General features: G+C 36.9%; 1 protein-coding gene across 12 annotated transcripts in view; it reads right to left on the reverse strand.

Moving 5' to 3' along the window:
- LOC118745751 (TLD domain-containing protein 2) overlaps window positions 1-19,419 on the reverse strand; it is a 321,509-nt gene that overhangs the window by 173,482 nt on the left and 128,608 nt on the right. For all 12 annotated transcript variants that reach the window (XM_036479438.1, XM_036479428.1, XM_036479422.1 and 9 more), the window contains one exon: window positions 8,396-8,499. In XM_036479438.1, the coding sequence (XP_036335331.1) occupies window positions 8,396-8,499 (104 nt within the window). The remainder of the gene's footprint in view (window positions 1-8,395; window positions 8,500-19,419) is intronic.

Raw genomic sequence — 19,419 nt, forward strand, 5'->3', positions numbered from 1 at the left:
GCCAAAATAACTAAGCGACATTTTTTTCAAAACTTTCTTATTGATGCAGAAATATTCCTCGATTATCTAGATACATTTCTGCATCAAAAAGAAAATTTTGAAATAACTGTTGCTTACGTTATTTTGGCAGTTAGGGCTCGATGTGTACATATTTTTAATTTTGTGTTTATGTCCATATGTATATTTACTTAAGCGAATCAATATTTTACATCAAAGATTTTTATAATACATTTTCTGGGAAGTAGAAAAAGTGGAAGGTATTTTATGTACAGATATGTATGTAAACAAATCTTTTAAGTATCATATATTTTCCATCGGTTTCCAAATATTTCTTTGTTTGCTTTTCTCTTATCAGAAGAGTTTTAAATATGTACTATTTTTTTTTGTATAAAAACAAAAGCTCATCTAAATTTTTAGTATTAGCAACGGGCTTTTTCGTGCCTTTTCGTGCTTTTATGAAATTTTACTGAACGCCCAGGCCCGCACGAGCTCGTGCTGACAGCTAATATTCCGGCCCGTACCCGCAGGCTTACACAGGGGCCCGTCGAGCCCCTGCCAAAAGCCCGGCCCGTGCCTATCTCTACTACAAACTAAAGAAAAGTCCCCAAAAAACGCACCAAGCACCAAACTCAAAAACTTTCGCGTTTTGAATAATGAAAAGCACTAAATTTAGTGCGAAAAGCACCAAGTTGGCAATAGTGCCAGAAAGTCCCAAAAATCGAAGTAAATCGCATAAATTACTCGATTATTAGTTAATACAAAATTGAATGCCCCACTTTCCTTAGGACATTGCCATGGGGAAAAATGCATTTTTGAATGTAAAGAGCGGCTGTTCTACTGATTATTTTTCCGAATACCATACTTTACATTTTCCGCTGGGTACGTTCATATTAGGGATGTTAATTTTTCGGCTTTTTCCGATCCCGGGATTTTCGGTATGGCGTTGTCACAGTCCCGGGATCCCGGGATTTAGATATTCATTACTTTTCAACAGCTTGAATCGAAAAGTTCCTTCTATATTGTTTTGGAAGCTCGCCTACCATGCAACCTACTTTTTTATTTAAAGTGTCGTTTTTATTTTTTCTCCCTGACCGCAGGATTTATTTTGAAGAACTTCGTAATTTCAAAGATTTGATTAATTCCAAAAATTGTAAAAAAAATTCAATGCAATGTAGAATAAAAATATGGGTAACAAATGCAATAGGAAACTTCTTTAGAATTAAATTTTAATTTTTTGCATTCACAAGGACGAATAGGTAATTTTTAAGCTGACAAAGTTAGAAGAAAGAAATTCGAGGATGTTATCGAGTTTATATAAGCCCTTAACATATAATTTATTCATAAGCAAATATTGCGAAATTTCAAGGATAAAATTTTAAAATGACATTTTCAATATTTACCAGCCCTTCTGCACCAGAAACTTGAATCTGTTTAAATTCTATAGGATTTCCTCATAAATTTTATACCCATACTTCTTCTCTAAGCACATTTCTCTGAATTTTTTAAATCATTTTTGAATTACTGACAGAGTGAAAAACTGAAAACGTAATTTTACTATATTTGACCTGGGGTTTCGCGAATATACACATATTTGTGTTTAAAATTTACTATAGCGCGGTGTTATATGTATAATGAACTAAATAGAAAAAAGAAATATAACTAATACTGGTCAAGAAAAGGAGTTTCTATTATTGCCATCAGTGCAAATTACAAATCCCGAAAATCCCGGGATTACTTGCCAAGAATCCCGAGATTTTCGAGGCCTTAAAAGTCCCTGATCCCGGGATTAACATTCCTAATGCATATGTATGCATGTGTATACATACTTTTTCACATTTCACTTCTTATTGCTATAGCAGTTGCCTCAAAAGTCTCAGCCTAAATGTATGCAACATATAATCGCCACATAAAATGCAAGCGAAAATGTAGGTGGGAGACTTGGATTAATCAGAACTGGAAACTTGTGCCAAATACTGCAGCAACACGGAAGTGGCTGTAACTTATTGGCACATGTTTAACATACACACATTTTTTGTATCCATACATATGTACATACATACACACATACAAACATATCAAGCCCTAACCGCCAAAATAACGTAAGCGCCATTTTTTTCAAAATTTTCTTTTCGATGCAGAAATACATCTAGATGCCCGAGGAATATTTCTGCATCAAAACTAAAAGTTTGAATAAGAAAGTCGCTTACGTTATTTTGGCGGTTAGGACTCGACCTGAAATGAAAAAAGACGTAACAAACATCATCGTTGAAATGCAAAAGGTCATAACTAATAAAAAATTCAAAATTCACAATTTCTCACATCAATTTATGAAAAAAAGAACAAAACCTTAGTCACGACTTTACATTTCATTTACGATGTTGTTACGTCTTTTTGCATTTCAGGTGATGATATACATATACTACGTACGTAGTTATGTATGTATATACATTTTAGTGCTAAGAGTCCCATCCGAATATTCGAATACCTGAATAATGTGTTGATATTCTGATATCCGGGTATTCGATTTTTAAAATTAATTTAATTTATTTATCTTGCAACTCGATAAATTCAATAAATTTAATTATAGTTTTATGCATCCTAGTCTTTAAGATGAAAATGAAATTTTCAATCAGGAAGATGGTCGCCGCTTCCGAATTTTCCAGGAAAGGGACACCGCGAAGGGAGCTGTAGACGTTATGGCAGTTGCGAATGCATTTAGAGGTAAGCAATAACGCAGAAAAAATACTTTTGGCGAACTTTAGAACTTTTCAGGCGCATTTTTCATAATTTCCCATTTTTTCTGAATAATATGTTAAATCATTTTCTTTAATTTAAAGTTTTTTTTTCAACAAAAGGAAATAATGGAAAAATTCGATTACTTATAAATTATAAATTAAATTAGGAGCATTTTGAAAAACCGTAAAGCCTCTTTTTCGGTCTATTATCGCATCACTCCCAAAACACTCCGTCTAGGTTATCTTCGGATGATTTAAGGAGTCCTTTTCATGGGCGAATAGGGGAGTCCGCAAGGAGTCTTTGCAGATTATCTGACTGAGCTTCGTGGAACTCCGAAATCACAAATTTAAGGAGTCCTAGGGGCACACTTTTTTCATATACTATATTGAGAAGGCACCTTTCTCCCACGGATAAGCAAATTGTACAAGACGTTCACTGCCATTGCGCGGAATTAGCTAAACGGAGATCGAAAGCCCTTGCTAGTTATGTCGTTGATGTTATGGATGACTGATGACTTCAAGTCAATTGGTAGTTGCGACCCCGTACTAGTCCGGAGTAAATTAGAATTAGTCGGATTTTACTGGAAACCGATCCCGCACTCGGTTCTGTGACTTTTGAGAGGACAAAGAAGATAATAAATAATGTCCCTCTCTGTCACAAGTAATCAGTTTTAGTCCGAAGATTTTGCGCTGGTAAATTCTGGTAAATGTGTCGAAACGATCAGCGGTAGTGTCTTTGACAAGCAGATTGTAAACAAAAGAAGATGCATTGCCTTGACAGATGTTGCTGATTTTTTGACATGTAGCGACGCAGCGTTGCCACATCACTCCCCCTCGTACCTTGAAGGGAGCCTAACCTTGCGACCGGAGCGTGTTGTTAATGGTGGTTTTGTTGACGACCGGTCTGGTTGAGTTGCGTTTTCTTCAACCGTGTATGCTGCTTTCAGTCTATCGATGCTGATGTTGGTTGCTTTCCCGTTTATTTGAAGTTTGTACCATTTGTCGTTGCGCTGCAGGACTTGGTATGGCCCTTCGTATGGCGGCTGCAATGGCCGGCGAACGGCGTCTGTTCTCACGAATACGGCGGGGGCTGTTGATAACCTTTTTTCGATGAAACACGCCGGCCTGGCGTGGTTTGAGGTGATTGTGGGTTTTAACCCCTGCATTCGGGTTCGCAGGCTGCTCACGAATTCATTTTCGTTTGCGATGCCGTTGTGAGAAGGATCGACGAATTCTCCCGGGAGTCTGATACCGCAGCCATACGTCATTTCTGCTGGAGTCGATCCGATATCTTCTTTGTAACAAGATCGGTATCCCATTAGAATAAGTGGTAATACGTCGACCCACTGCTCGGTTTGGAAACATTTCACCGCGGTTTTCAGTGTTCGGTGGAAACGTTCGACGAGTCCATTTGAAGCTGGGTGATAGGCTGTAGTTTTGAGGGGCTGGATGCCGAGAAGTTTGTTCAGGTCCCGGAAAAGCGACGACTCGAATTGGCGTCCCTGGTCGGTCGTTACTTTCATTGGGACCCCGAATCTCGCTATCCAGTTAGAATAAAATGTGAAAGCGACCTCTTCGGCTGTGATTGTTGCGATAGGATATGCTTCGACCAACCTCGTAAATCTATCTATGCAGGTGAGGCAGTAACGAAATCCTCGATTTGGCGGTAAGGGACCAATGATGTCAATGTTGACGTGGTCAAACCTCCGTTCTGTCAAAGCGTAAGCTGCGATCGGCGATTTGTTGTGCCGTTGAGTTTTCGCCTTTTGGCAGCGTAAACAGCTTCTGGTCCAATCGAGGCAGTTCCGGTTCATGTTGGGCCACACGAACTTCTCTGAAACAAGTTTAGATGTCTTGGCAGCTCCAACGTGGCATATGTTGTGGATCGATTCAAAGGCCGTTCTACGAAACGGTTCTGTTATAAAAGGGCGTGCTTTACCTGTGCTGATATCGCAGAACAGTTCTGCTGAAGCGCCGGGGATTTTCAATTTGACTAATTGCAGACCTGAGTCTCCGTTGCAAAACGTTTGGAGTTCGTTGTTGTTTAGCTGGTGTTTGGCCAGTTCGTCATAATCGATGGTTTGGTTGACGTGAATGGCTTCAACTCTAGAGAGTGCGTCGGCAGTAACATTTTCCTTTCCGGGTACGTAGCGTATATCTGTTGTGAATTGACTCACGAAATCGAGATGTCTGATTTGCCTGGGCGACGCTTTTTCTAAGTTTTGTTGGAAAGCAAACTGAAGTGGCTTGTGGTCAGTTAGAATGAAAAATTGTTGTCCTTCCAGCATGTGACGGAAATACTTTACGCTTTTATATGCGACAAGCAGTTCACGATCGTATGTACTGTAGCGTTGTTGAGCCGGGCTGAGCTTCTCTGAATAAAAGCTAAGAGGCTGCCATAAATCGCCGTCGCGTTGTTGTAACACGGCGCCGATTGCAGTACCAGATGCGTCGACTGCCAACGCAAGTTGAGCGTTGGGGTTTGCAAAGGCGAGAAGCGTAGCTGCGCACAGTTCGTCTTTACAACGTTGAAATGCGTCCTTTGCTGTTTGACTCCAGTCTATTATTGAAGTGTCATTTTTTTTATTGCTTTTGATGAGCGCGGTTAGAACGCTTTGGTATGCGGCTGCTTTGGGTAGAAATCTTCGAAAAAAATTGATCATCCCCAAAAAGCGCCGCAAGTCGCAAGATCGTTTCGGCAGGTCAAACTCCTGAATAGCTCGCACTCGTTCTTCTGGTGGTTTCACTCCATCCTTCGATACCCTGTAGCCCAAAAAGGTCACTTCTGCTTTTCCGAGATCACATTTCGACGGGTTGATGACAATGCCGTGTTTGCGTAGCTTTTTGAATACGGCCCGCAAATGTTCTTCGTGTTCTTTTTCCGTTTTTGAAGCTACCAAGATGTCGTCCAGGTAAGGCCAAGCGAAGCTGAACTCGAGCAAGATCTGGTCCATAAACCTTTGAAAAGTTTGGAAACTGTGTCTCTAATTAGTAAGCGGCGGCTTGGTGAATTGAGCCTGTCGCATGCCGCTACGAGCGACGGGCGTTTTAGTTTAAAGCCTTTGCGCAGGGCGGGCGACATTTTGTGGCCGCGTCGCCGAATTTGAGGTGGTACCAACAGGTCTCTGATGGTGTTTGCGATCTATTTCGTACTGGGCTTTTGCTGCGATGACGAACTTGCGTAGAAACCTTTGACCTTAGCGCTGCCACTTCTTGCGTTAGCTTTTCGATTTGCTGCGCCAGTGTTGAGTTACGCGCCGTATCTTCGCGAGTCGAGATGGCGTGTAGCTGTGGTCCTTCTCTAACCTCTAAGATTTTATCGGCTAGGAGCGCCACTTTCTCCAAAGGTTCTGTGCTGATTGAAATTATGGTCCGAACGTCAGTTGGGAGGCGACTGATCCAGATTGATCGTAGCATAGCGTCGTTCATCGCGTTACCTGCCAGAATTTGCATCTCCCTGAGGAGTTGTGACGGACGCATGTCGCCGAGCTCCAGCTCTTGTAGCAATTTTTTTATTCGTCGTTGTTCGGACTCTCCGAATCGCTCTAAAATTCGTGTTTTCAACGTCTGATACATGTCGGTAGTTGGGGGGTTTAAGATGATATCGCTGATTTGCGCCAGCACGTTGCTCTCGATGGCGGCAATCACGGTGTGGTATTTCGTTGCATCGTGTCTGATGCGTGCGGCTATGAAGCGAGACTCGACTTGAGCTAACCACAAGTTTGGATTTGCGTGCCAGGTAGCTTTACGGAGATGTTGGCAATTTCCTCGTTTGCACCTAATTCGCGGCTGAGTGCGGTTGGAGGTGTGACTGCCATTTGCCGATGTTCTTCTGCCTTGCTATCCTCGTTGTGCGACTCCATCTGCTGCAGTTTTTGGTTCTTTGTCGCGGTCACTAATTATATAGCTGCTGGGCTCACACTTTTATTAATATTTACTAGAGAAAACGAATATTATGATCGCAGATACTTAAAAACTAAAACTCCTTTTTTATCTTCACGTGACGACGTTTTTTCAGAAAACTTTTCTTGACAAAAAGGAAGCAGGAACGGAAATCGAATGTCACATTGCCTTGACAGATGTAGCTGATTTTTTGACATGTAGCGACGCAGCGTTGCCACACTTGTTTGAGTGGATTCTAATGAATTTGAAAGCTTTTTTTTTGGTTATTTACATGTGTCAGCTGAGTGTGTTTACATACAAAATAAGAAAAAATGTATAACCACAATTTGGAGGTTATGTTGAAGTGTTCAGAATTTACCATTTTTTAATAGAAAGCGTACCCTTACTTTTCAGTGGTACTCGCTCGCTCTGAGCGAATTTTAAGTTTTTGACAGCTTCCTCAGTTTTAGTCCGAGGAACACGAGTTTGGACCTGGTATTAAAACTCTTCCTATTTTTGTTAAGTACCAAATGATTTTCAGAGCAAAGAGGATAACTGTGAACTCTATGCGGTGTCGCAAAGTGATCTGAGTGTAGGTGAGTACCACCAGGTACAGTCGCCTAACCGACGCGCCTAGAGCACCTCTCGTTAGCAACAGTGCCTTCACCATACTCATAGGAATAGCTTTCGATTCGATTATTTACAATAAGGTTGGGGCCACGTAAGGAGCGGCACCGCTCAACCGCTCTGAAATGCCGCTCAGTGTGCGGTGGTATATTAACTACCGTTGACAAGGTAGACTCTTTATATTTTACATATGTTCTTTTTAGCGCAGGGCTGGCAAAACCGCTCACAGGCGGACGCGCCGAGTTTTTAAAATCTCTCTACACATCAGCCACGACCAAATCAAATGACACCAGATAAGCTTTTTAAAGCTTTCTATGGATCATCATATGATGTACGCTCAAAAGCACACACTCTCTGATCGTCATTGTAAAAGAGTAGAAGTTCTCTCTGGGTGTTACGGCTATGATTTTTTTTATAAGTTTTTTGTAAAAACGTATAAAAGGTAAAACATCTCTTTACCCATAAGAGATTTACCGTTTTCACTTGTTATTACAATGTTAAATCAATCACGGCCATATCCAGCGGAATATCTTATGTATTTTGATGCGCACAGAGTAAAAGCCTTATATGATCGTTGCTGCTTTGAGACGGTACACTTTTTAAAAAGTTACTCCAACGCTACTGCATTAAATCCGCGATGGGTAGAGAGAGATTTTACTCCCTACTTTGATTGAAAGTGTACAGAAAGCTAAAAAGGCTCTGCCCGCGGGCAAGGAGATACCTATTACTGCTTTTAGTCGCTCTATTAAGCTTCCTATACATTTTGTGTAGACGCTTGTAAAGTAAAAGCTCTCTTTGTCCAATAGCTGATTGAAATCATAGACGCCCGGAGAGCGGCTGGTTTTAAGCTTCCTATACATTGTGTGTATACGCTTGAAGAGTAAAAGCTCTCTTTGCTGGAGAGGTTTTACTATTCGCACGTCGAAGTCAGTGATGCTCAGAGAGAGCTTTTACTCTGTGCGCGTCCATATAAAATCAACAGACAGCTTTGAAGAGTTCCGCCCGCGGGCGCTGTTTTGAGTACCACTGGTCTAAGTATATCAAATATTACAAATACAAGCTTCAAAAAGCTTCTTCCCCGTTACTTGCCGTTCTTGCCTGTTCCTTTAACTTCTAAATTGGTGAAATAAAAATTACTTTTCAATACTCACTTGTCAATCGGTCGACGCTCTCAAAACGTCCTTCAACCTTCGAGCGCAATGAATCCAAATCGAATGGGGCAGCGAGGCCGTGATCAACGCTGCGTGATTTGCTCCTGTGAAAGAGAAAGCAAAAAATAAACAAGAAAAATTAGTCCCAGGCGTCACTTAATAATTAATTAAATAAAGCAGTGATAATAAATATTTCGTAGGTATGAATGTATGTATGTATGAATGTTTGAACTTACAATCGTACTAGGTAGGTGTGTAGCGAAAGATAATAAAATGAATGCATGATCACGTGAGTAGGTACATACATACATATGTACATATATTAAATGATTTGGAGTTTGGTTGGTCATGTGACACCAAAAGCGCAAAATGTTTACTATTTATGTATATCATAATTTTTCTGGACAGCTATATTAGAAATTTAAATTTAAACACAAAATAGGGTAACTACAATAAATAATAAAGCATTTTAAAGCTTAGCGGTTAAATTTATTAGCATTAAAGCTTTTATGTATGTATGTGTGTGGAAATAACCAAAAGTGTTAAGCATTGTTGATGTTGCAGACAGTCGTGTGTTTACGTTTTCCTTTGTTCGCTTTTGAATTGTTTTTTGTTTTTGTTTATACACATTTCCTTATCATTGCGGCAACATCTGTTAAAATACCCATTTGATCGATTTATTGCAGTGTCACAAGATTGTTGCTGTGCGTTTATGTTTGTGTTTTTTATAAAACATTTAACGTTCAACGGCTGTTAGAAAAATTAAAATTCGTTGCTGGTGAGGTGAGTGTCGTGAGAAGCAGTGTGACGAATTTGTTGCGATGCAGGGACACAGTCAGGCAGCAATCAGTAGTCAAGCGTCAGCCTTTAAGCGATATAAATCTCATAAAAGATGCACAATTTTAATCGTTTTTTAATTGATTTGTTTTCGCTTAGGCGCGCGTGCGCACACAAACGTGTCGTGCAGCTGTTCAACAAGAAAAAATTAAAATAAATAAAATACTAAAACTGTGAAGTAAATTTGTTGTGATTGTCGCATTTTTTCCGTTTAAATTTTTTATGCGTTTATAGTTACTCTCAGCATATCTTCACATCTGTATTTTCTATTTTGGAATGTCACTAAATTTTTATTGTGCCTTTAACTATTTATAGTTAGTAATTTATGCATTTGCCTGTCATGCGCTGCGCTTTTTTGAATTCAGTTATGGACAAACGAGTACATATTGTTTATAAGTTTCGTCTAATCTTTTCAACCTTTAATTTCAATCACTGCCATAGTTTGTTTTTCACGCATTTTTTAAATATTTTTTGTTTTTGTTTTTACTGTGATATGCTATTTGACCGCTAACTAATAAAGGGTATTAAAATATGAGTTGTGAAGTATTTTTATACGAATTGGCAGATGATATCGGAGGACCATTAGTTTTAGTTAAGGTTGGGGTTGGATTACGTTAAGTGAAAGGATCTCTGAGTTGTGATACCAGTAAAACTTTTGGAGCAAAGCAACCCTTTAATAAAAGTGACTAGACCCGGATGAGACCAGGATTGGTCGCAAAGCAACCTCCGATCGTAGGGAATGAAGAATAACTGTTCAATTTTGGTCGACCATGTCCTTATAGGGCCACCTGTATTCTTTTGTATGCTAACGGATATACAAAAAGAGACAAGTCCCTTTCTATATAAAAATATAAAAACAGAAATAAAAAGAAAATTCATTTTAGGGTGGTCCAATAAATATTTTTTTTTGCTTCGCTGTATTCTCGTACTAAAATTTTAGAAATAGGTTTTGGCTTTTCGATTTTTTCGAGTTGCGTCAAAGGGTATTTCTGGCTAAAATAGTTGAGCTTTTTGTTAGACAAATGACAGATAGTAGGCAAGATAGTTTGAAAGATTTTGTTTATTCTGGCACGAAAGTCTTAAAAAAACTCAACTTTCAGGGTGTAATGCTCTTTTGACAAAAATCACCTTATTTCCTGTTTTTTTTAATTTTGAATTGATGAATTTAATTTTCTTTTTTAATTTACTTTTAATTTTTATAATTTATTATTTTAAAAAGAAAAATATATATACATTTATCGCTTTTTTAAATCTATATTTTTTTGTTTTAATTTAATTTTATATATTTTTTCTTATATTATTAAAAATTACTTTTACTGTTTAGAAACTTATTTTTTCTCCTTTTTTAATTATTTTTTCTTGTTTAATTCATTTTTCTTTATCTTCATATTTTATTGTTCTAAAAAGAAAAATATTTATTCATTTAATTTTTAGGAGTCTAATGAATATTTTTTCTTTCTCAGTTTTACTTTTTTACTTTTTTAATTTTATTTTCTTCTAATTTTTAGATACTATTATTAAGGTGCTTATCCATTTTTTTAGCTTTCTATTAATTTTCAGATTTTATTGTTTTAAAAAGAAACATTCTTTGAATATCATATGATTTTTAGAAACCTAAGCATTATTTTTTAAACTTTTTCCTTTTTAATTTAAAGTAGTTTTAGTTTTTTTTTATTAAATTAAATTTTTTTGTTTATTGCTATAAGTTAAACAGAATAAAGCTAAGACCTCCTTGTTAGCAGATCTTTCTAGTAGTCTTTTGAAAGACAGAAAAGTTTTTCTTATTTTTTTCTTTCGAAAGACTGTGGTGAGTTAAAAGATAGTTGCCAGAATTGCCCTGTTAGGACACAATGACAATTTTACACTTACTAGATTGGTTGAGTGCAAATAAATCTCAAATAGCACCGTTGAATCTTTAGCTGACGGCAAGTAAATGCTAATTGGATAACATGGGGGGTCTACTCTCTTGAGAGACTAGTAAGAAACTTTTTTTTTTGCAGAGATAAGAGAACATTAAGCATGGAGTGTCTGTAAAATGACAAAGTATGATTTGAAATTGCTTCGAAGATATAATAAGACCTCGTCCAGATTTGAATCGTGGAATGCCCCCTTTAGCTCTTCTCCGCCCTCGGAACAAATGCATATACATATCTTCTAGTAATCGGTCGACCCATTTTGTAATGATTACCTAGCAGCTATTCAAAGAAACCACTAGCACTCTCTTTCCGTTCGGCGAAACTAGCTCGTGAGCTCTCTGCCAAGATAGTTCTTCAGTCAACGAGAGTTGTCAGCAGAAATCAAATAACTAGTCAACCCTGGTCGTTCAGTACGACATTTATGCAAATCTAAATTAGGAATACTTCAATGGATACACTGTAAAAAAACTTCGCGATTAGGGTGAAAATGACAGTTGGACAAATATGCTAGAGTTATTTTTTCCTGTCTATTTCTCTGTGTTATTTTTTTCTTATACAAACTTAGCGAACTTAAAGCAATGCGATATTTTAAACCCGTCATTTCGAGACACCCTTTACCTCATGCATCGCATGTTCGTTGATATTTACGTTTTCGTGCGAAACATTCCAACAAACAGTTAGTTCAAGCTAGAGATAAGCATGGGACTAAATATTAAGTACTGATCCCGCCCATCCCGAAATTCAATTTTTAAGTCCCGAACCCGCCCATCCCGCCGTTTTTCAGAATTGTACCGCGGACCCCTGGGTCCCGAAATCTATCACTAAGAAAAATTCACATGTCTTTCAAATTAATTTTAAATAACAAAAAAAAATAATGATAGATCTGGCATCTTCCGATTATTTTGTTTCACTTTGCTGTTGGTTTTCGTCCCAATAAAACATAAAAGTGTGCATATTTCACACATCGTTTATAAGGAAGATTTTCCGAATTTGCTGTGGTTGCGGTTTTATCGGGAGTGACGAGAAAGGATTTTGGTCCCTTCCCGCCCGCAAAATTTCACAGACCTTCCCGACCAATTTGAAATCAGTACCGTGGGTCCCGCGGGTCCCGATATCCCGCGCCCATCTCTAGTTCAAGCGGCTATTTGGCGCATTTATGCATTGCATTTGTGTAACGGCTAGTTACGCTTTTCAATGTGCGTGGATATATGATTTGCTGCTATTGTTGTTGTTGTTATTGTCGTTAGGCGCTCTATTTGCGGCCATTGTAGTAAGTTGCATTCGTATTGTTGTTTTTGATGTCTACTGCATACGCTGGTGTGCTTTGCTATGCTATGTTGTTTTTATTTTTCGCCAATTGGCCCTGTCCTTAAAATGTTTTCCTTGAATAGAAATATTTCGCTTTCATATACAAAAAACAAAAGCAACAATTCGAAATATACATTGGAATGCAACAGTCCAGAGTTGTTGCATTTTATCGCGGTAAATATTTAGACATTTCAGAGAGAAATCCATTTGGTATAGAAATGAGCAATGTGGCCTATTTGGTATAGGATATATCAACATTCTCAAGTTCACAGTTCTTTGTTCAAGAGAGTCACAGAAACTTATAACACTTGAGGCGTCACACCCTCAAGCTTTACTGAATTCTGAAAGATGGTGGCAATTTTAGAAATGAGAGAGCAGACGAGGCCGCGAGAGCAGAGCCTGAAGGAATACTTGAGCAACCGAATTAAATCATACAATTCCTCTGAGTTTGCTATTCTCAAAAGTTGAAGAGAAGGTTAGAGTAGCTATTACAAACAGTCGAACTAATCTAATCTGAACACAAATATAGTATCAAATTCACATGATACCACTCACGTTAATACCAACGAGTTACTAGCCTACTGACGAATGACATCCAGCTTCGGAAGCTCGCAAACTAGTTTCTGTAGAAGCTCTTGGCGTGCGGCAGAGATATATTTGTATGTATAAATCATTAAGAACTTTCTATGCAAAGGTCCACGCATCGATGGACGCGCTTATCTAATCTAGCCAGCACTCTTTCTCATAAACCAGAGCAATAGTAGATACTGGCTGTTCAGTGGCGGCTCCACATCCATGCTGTCATAATGTAGAGAAAACTACTTTAACCGGAAACCCCTGCGAGTATTTATAGGCACTAACTTTCTTAAAAAATTAGGAAGTTGTAAGATTTGATATTATTGTTCTACCTGCAGCGTCTTTGAAATAACAAGCAGATTTAATTGTAGTGACGGTCAGATAGAAATTTTTCACTGGGCACACGTCCATATGAAATTGAAAGAAAGCTGTGAACAATTTCACCTGCGCACGATTTGTTTCGGTTATTACTTCTCCATATTGACTTAGTTAAGAGATGAGAAGTAACTTATGGGCAAGGGATAAGGTATCTAGAAAAGAAAGCAGCCATACGTCATTGACAAAAAAAGGGACTTTTGTAGGGCTACTGCTAAGTATATTCGATTTAACGTCTCACTGAAGTCACCGGTTCTGTTCAATATCAGAAAAGTGAGACTACATACGGACGTCTGTCTTGGATTCAGCGGCTCGCTATATAATTTTGCGTCTTTACATGTCATTTAAATAGGCAAGGCCACCAGCCAATATACGGCATTAGAAACCACATTTGCTGGATAATTTTGTACTGTTGAAAACGAAAATTGCCGATGAACACAAAAAAGTCATAGAACAAAATCCGGACAGGTTTCGGAAAAAACACGAAGAATTTCGAAATCGTACATCAAATCCCAGTAAGGCAAATAAACAACAAAGCATACACCGCATAAATGAAAAAAATGTATAAAAATCGAATTATCAAGGTCCGTAACGGCTTGGCTAATGTTAATTATTAATTAATTTCTTCAGTAGGTTTTGAAATTAGACCTTAAAAGGAACCCCATTTTTCTTTTATAATAAAATAACATGTAAAGATGAGATACCTAACGGTTGCCCACTGACTAATATGTTAAACAAATACCAAACCCGACTGTAAATACGTTTTTACAATGTATTGGTTTGAGGTCCTCTTAAAAGGTTAAAAACTAAATTGTCCAGATCGAAATAAACTCCTTATTCTTTTCATAAGAATCGGTAGAGGTTAAGTAAGCACCTCGAAAGTTTAGAAGTATATTATATATATCCCTCCCTGACAGTCGTGTCACAAATTTGTTTGTCTAGATTGGGAAAAAGTCCAATACTTTGCCACCACACGATTGGGCTATCAATTTACACCAAATTTTATAAAACTAAATATGAAGCAAATCTCACTATAAGTAGGATTTTTTAGGATAGCTTTCGATCCCTGTACCACGGAAGACAAACTGTTCCCTTTTTTTCCATTACCTGCCACTTTTCGCCATAAATTCGTTATTGATAGCACAAATAGCTTTGTCAAATTTCAGGACGTTAACATACGCGGTTCCAGAGATAAATTATATGAGAATTTCGGTATGTATATGAGGTGCCACGCCTCCTTTTCTATTATCAACCAAATTTTGCCGTATGTACCGTATTGATAGCATATGTTGCGGTGTCAAATTTCCGGACGTTAACATAAGCTCTTTCAGAGATAAGAGATATGAGCATTTCAGTTTGTATGGACAAAAAAAGGTATCTGCATATTGAACTAAATTTTCGCTATTTGACCTTCAAATGACCTAGAACCCGACGTGGTGGATGTGAACATACCTCGGATTCGCCTTCAGCGCGTCGAATAACATGGGGATATAGAGGTGTGGTTTAATATGCTGAAACTTTTTGTTTGTAAACCTGTGCTATTCCTTCCAACTGGCGCCATATGGTCGAAACACTGTGTACCTGTTAGATTTCAATGTCTTTAAATAAATTTTTTTTAGTCTCTTATGATATGATTAGAGTTCTAACTACGATTCTCCTCCCTAAGCTACGCGCCTCTCCGGGGTCTTCAGCGCTGCTTAGTTCCAATAAAGTTTTAAGAGAGATATACCCACATAGTATGTTTTAGTGCGTGCATAAATACGTTCTAGTCTAAAAGCCTGATTAAGGCAACTTAACTTAACGGAACGTAGAACTTGGAAAATAAAAATGAAACTGACTCGACGTGGCATTAAGCCACGTGAAGTTTCGACTGTTCAATTATAAGGAACGTAAATTTAGCAGAATGCTTAAGTGATAGCCTGTAAGTTACGTTAAGTTGCTATAATCAGACCATTACCTGCACACTGGGGTCTAACCTACCCAATTAGCACACATCAGTACGTAAAAAATGATGAAGTTTTTATGTTGAAAATATTTATCTGACATGGGAGCAATAAATTTTGGAACTGCTCATTAATATCCCGCTAATAATATATTTGACAACAAAGCCGCTACCTCACCGCGTCATTTGTTTATTTTTGCGTGTAACTCTACTAAATCACCGTAATACGATATAATGAAGTCAAAACAAAATTTATCAAGCCGTTTTGTTAACTAGCAGTGCAAACATACATTTGTACATATGCACATACACACTACGCTATGCATGTATAAATGAATAAGAATGTATGTTGAACTAAAGTACTAACGAAATGAGTGCAAAACTCGAAAAGCAAAAACCTCCTCATTGTATTCATTCATTCATTCATTCGCTTAAACTTGAAACTTATTTATAAAAGTTGGAAGAAAAATAACCATAAAGTGAAACAATAAAAACGCAACGACGGCATCAGAAAACTCAAAAGCAACAATGAAATTAAAAAGTAAAAAATGCAACAAAAATATCCAAAGAGAATTTTATTTACTCATTCTTCCAATTTGTTCAATTAAAATATGAGACACGCCGAAAACGCAGCAAAGCAGAGCAAAAAGAATAAAAATATTGCAAAAATATTTGCTTCATTGCAACCACTACACCTACATCGTCGTATTTATGCAGAAAACCTGGTCAAAATTCGGATATACCAATTGTTGCCAAAGTCCAATAAAAGATACTAAAGATTCCTAAAGCTAAATAACTGATCTATCGGATGGTAGCCATGAAAACTCCCTCCGCTGCTTTCCCTTTGACATATGTCAACCTGAAACCCGTCAATGTTGTGATAGTTTTTTTTTCTCAACGCTTTCACTCGTTCTACTTGTTTCTTCGGTAATTGTGTTTTAGTGAAGACATATTCCAAGAAAAAACCTTTTGAACCTGGAAGAAGAAGACCATTTCTATCATTTAATACTAAGTTTTAGTAAAATGCTTTGAAATCGGTCCATTTTGATATTTTTATTTAATACAATTTTAAAATATTGGTATTTTTGTTTACTTGTCAAGGTTTGTCAAAGTTTGGTTGGTTGATACAGTTATTTTTAAGCAATTAAATCAAAATATAATTTGCTCGCATGTGCTCAGTTTTGATTATCGAAGGACGTAACACGATGAGTCGTAAAATTGTAATTTTGGATCTTATTTACAGAAATGTTCAATGCATAGTTATAAGAAGAGTCGCCTTATTAACAGGTATAAGTCTGACCTTTAATTTGGTAAAAATTACGTAACGATTGAATACTATTTGTCAAAGATCAAAGAAAAATCCCAATCCATCGCTAGTTTTTTCCCTACATTTTTCACACATAAAATAATTTTGACCGGGCTTACTATGCAAATACTTCTCTGTGCGTCTGCCAAATTTGCGATTGTTTTTTTTTGCGTTGTTATTCACTTTGGCTTTGATATGGCGCATTTGTGGAAATTTGCCCGCATCGATCGCGAAGAGGCATGCTGAGAGAGGTTGGAGGTGTGCGCGTCTAGTACGCCTGCCGCGCCGTGCCCATGGAGTAGCTTAAGGCAAGCGTAAACATTACAAATGGAATGTTTTTTTTTTAAGCAACGCATACATAAATGCATACATACATACATATGTAAGTTGTTTACTCATTGACAAAATTCTCAATATTCATAGTTGAAATGCCACAAAGTGCGAGCCCATCAAAAGGCTAGAGAGGCAAAGCTTTTAAGTGTGGGTATACAATTTTTAGACTTATGAGGTATCATTGGAAATGTATTTTCTCACCCTTTTCATTTCTTTGCAAATAGATTCCTTCAAAGTTTGAAAGGGAAAGATAAGATGAACGAGTGTGGTGATATTTGAGGAAAAAATTTGGACGCGAATGAGTTTTTTGCAAAGAAATAAAAAGAGTGAGAAAGTATTTTTCAACTGATGCGTTATAAGTCTAAATCGGTATAGTTTTGGCTCAGTTAACTTAGCAAACTTTTTTTATGTTTTTTTTGCAGATTTTTAAAACTGAAACTGTTTTCCTCCCGAACTTAACCGATTTTTATATTTTTTTGGCCAAATTTGATCGTTCTTTTTTTGAATTTTATTTTTTATTTTTTTCCATCGAATATAATCATTATTTTGGGTTTTTATTTTTTCAATATTTTTTAACCGTTTAGTGATCTAAAAAATTAAATATGAAAATAACGGTTACAATATAAACGTAAAAACAAACCCAAAAAAGTGCGATTAACCATTTATCGAAAAATATAAATATAAAAAAATAACGAATATTCTTTAACAAAAAAATAAAAATCATAAAATACCGGTAAAATATAAATCCAATTTGAACGGGTAAATTACGAATTTTGTTGTAAAGAACACAATCGTTTTTTTGGAACCCATCGGAAATTTTTTATAAACCTTAGTAATTTTTCGAGATTTTCTTGAAACTTTACGGTTTTTGAAAAAAAGCTTTAGAAGCTCTATCACCGTTTAATATACAATTCCTATGACACTAAAAATTAATTAAGAATTAAAGAGAACTTCAAATTTGTTTAATGAAATGATTCGAGATTTTTGATATTTTTGTCAGGATTTTTGGGGAAAATTCGGAGTAATTTGGAAACTTACCGGAATTCTAGAAATTTTCATGATTTTATAGGATGAATTGTTGAATTTTATACAAAAATTGAAAAAGGTAAATTTTTCTTAATTAATTTTTGAATACGCAATGGTTTATAACATTTGGTTGTTATTTTTTTTGGCCTCATTACCAAATTTTAGTCGAATATCTCTGAATCTTAGGGACTAGTTTGCGTTCAAACTGAGCGAAAGACATGCATAAGTGACGGGCTACATCGACTTAGCTCATTGCACAAATCAGTTCGGTCTATGTCTACTTTTTACTCTTCTTGTAGTTAAAAATATCGGACCAAAGTTATAATACAATTTCAGTTGCATGTGAGGCATCAAAATAATTGTCATGAACCATGGCGTACACGCAACATATTATTTTTATCAACTAAATCAGTTAAAATGCACTGCAATAAGTACATTAAAACTGCTCACCAAACCTATGCTTGTTGTTGCTTACAGCTGCACTCACCCAGCAGCGAACTGAAAACCTGCAATGCCGTCTTTGTGTGTTTAGAAATATTTATTTGGCTCAGCTGTCTGCGGTATAGCGTTCTTGCCTACACGAAAAATGTGTACTCACCATCCATATAAGGCGCTGCATGTCCGGAAATGTTGTCATAAAAATAAATATAAACATGCTTATATGTTTGTATATTTATGTATCTCTGTATATACATAAATACTACATTGTATTAGCCTGTATGTGTTTGTTCACTGAAGACGACGGTGCGTGCGGGCAACGATTCCGCTCGGGTGCCATGACAAGCTACACCTTTATGTACATACTTACATATGTACTTTCAATATAAATTTTCAATATACCTATGTATGCATCTGAATGTTGCTTGATTGACAAAACTAATTTCCGCAATAGTACGCAAAAGTATACACACTCACACACACAAACGCAGGCGCACGCATTGACTCGAGTCATTTTCATGAATAAAAAACAGACTACATAGTTTATACGCACGTGCACAACGTATGTACATATGTGTGTATATATCTTCACATATAGTTGCAGTAAATCGGATATACATACATATGTATGGAATGACGTGCCGGTTTGTGTAGGCATATCCATAAATTGTCTGCCCGTAATTCAAGTGCTCACAGAGAGTTTGATTTTTATTTTTACAAGTATTTTCGTTCAAAATTATTAAGCCACATAATCTTTTGAACTTGAGTTGTGCGCTTATTCCGCTACTCAATCATTCATCAATTGTTCGAAGTGGGCAGTCAACAGTGTGTATGTTTTTTTATTTTTATTTTTTTTTACTGTAACAACCAGCTGTTACCAGATCAAATCAATAGTTGTTACATTTTTCATTATGGTTGGAAATGATTTATAGAAAAATCATGCATTTCATTAAAATAAATTAAAAAC

Source organism: Rhagoletis pomonella, unplaced genomic scaffold, assembly GCF_013731165.1.
Source record: "Rhagoletis pomonella isolate Grant_MI unplaced genomic scaffold, Rhpom_1.0 Rhpom_scaffold_00001, whole genome shotgun sequence".
Classification (NCBI taxonomy): domain Eukaryota; kingdom Metazoa; phylum Arthropoda; class Insecta; order Diptera; family Tephritidae; genus Rhagoletis; species Rhagoletis pomonella.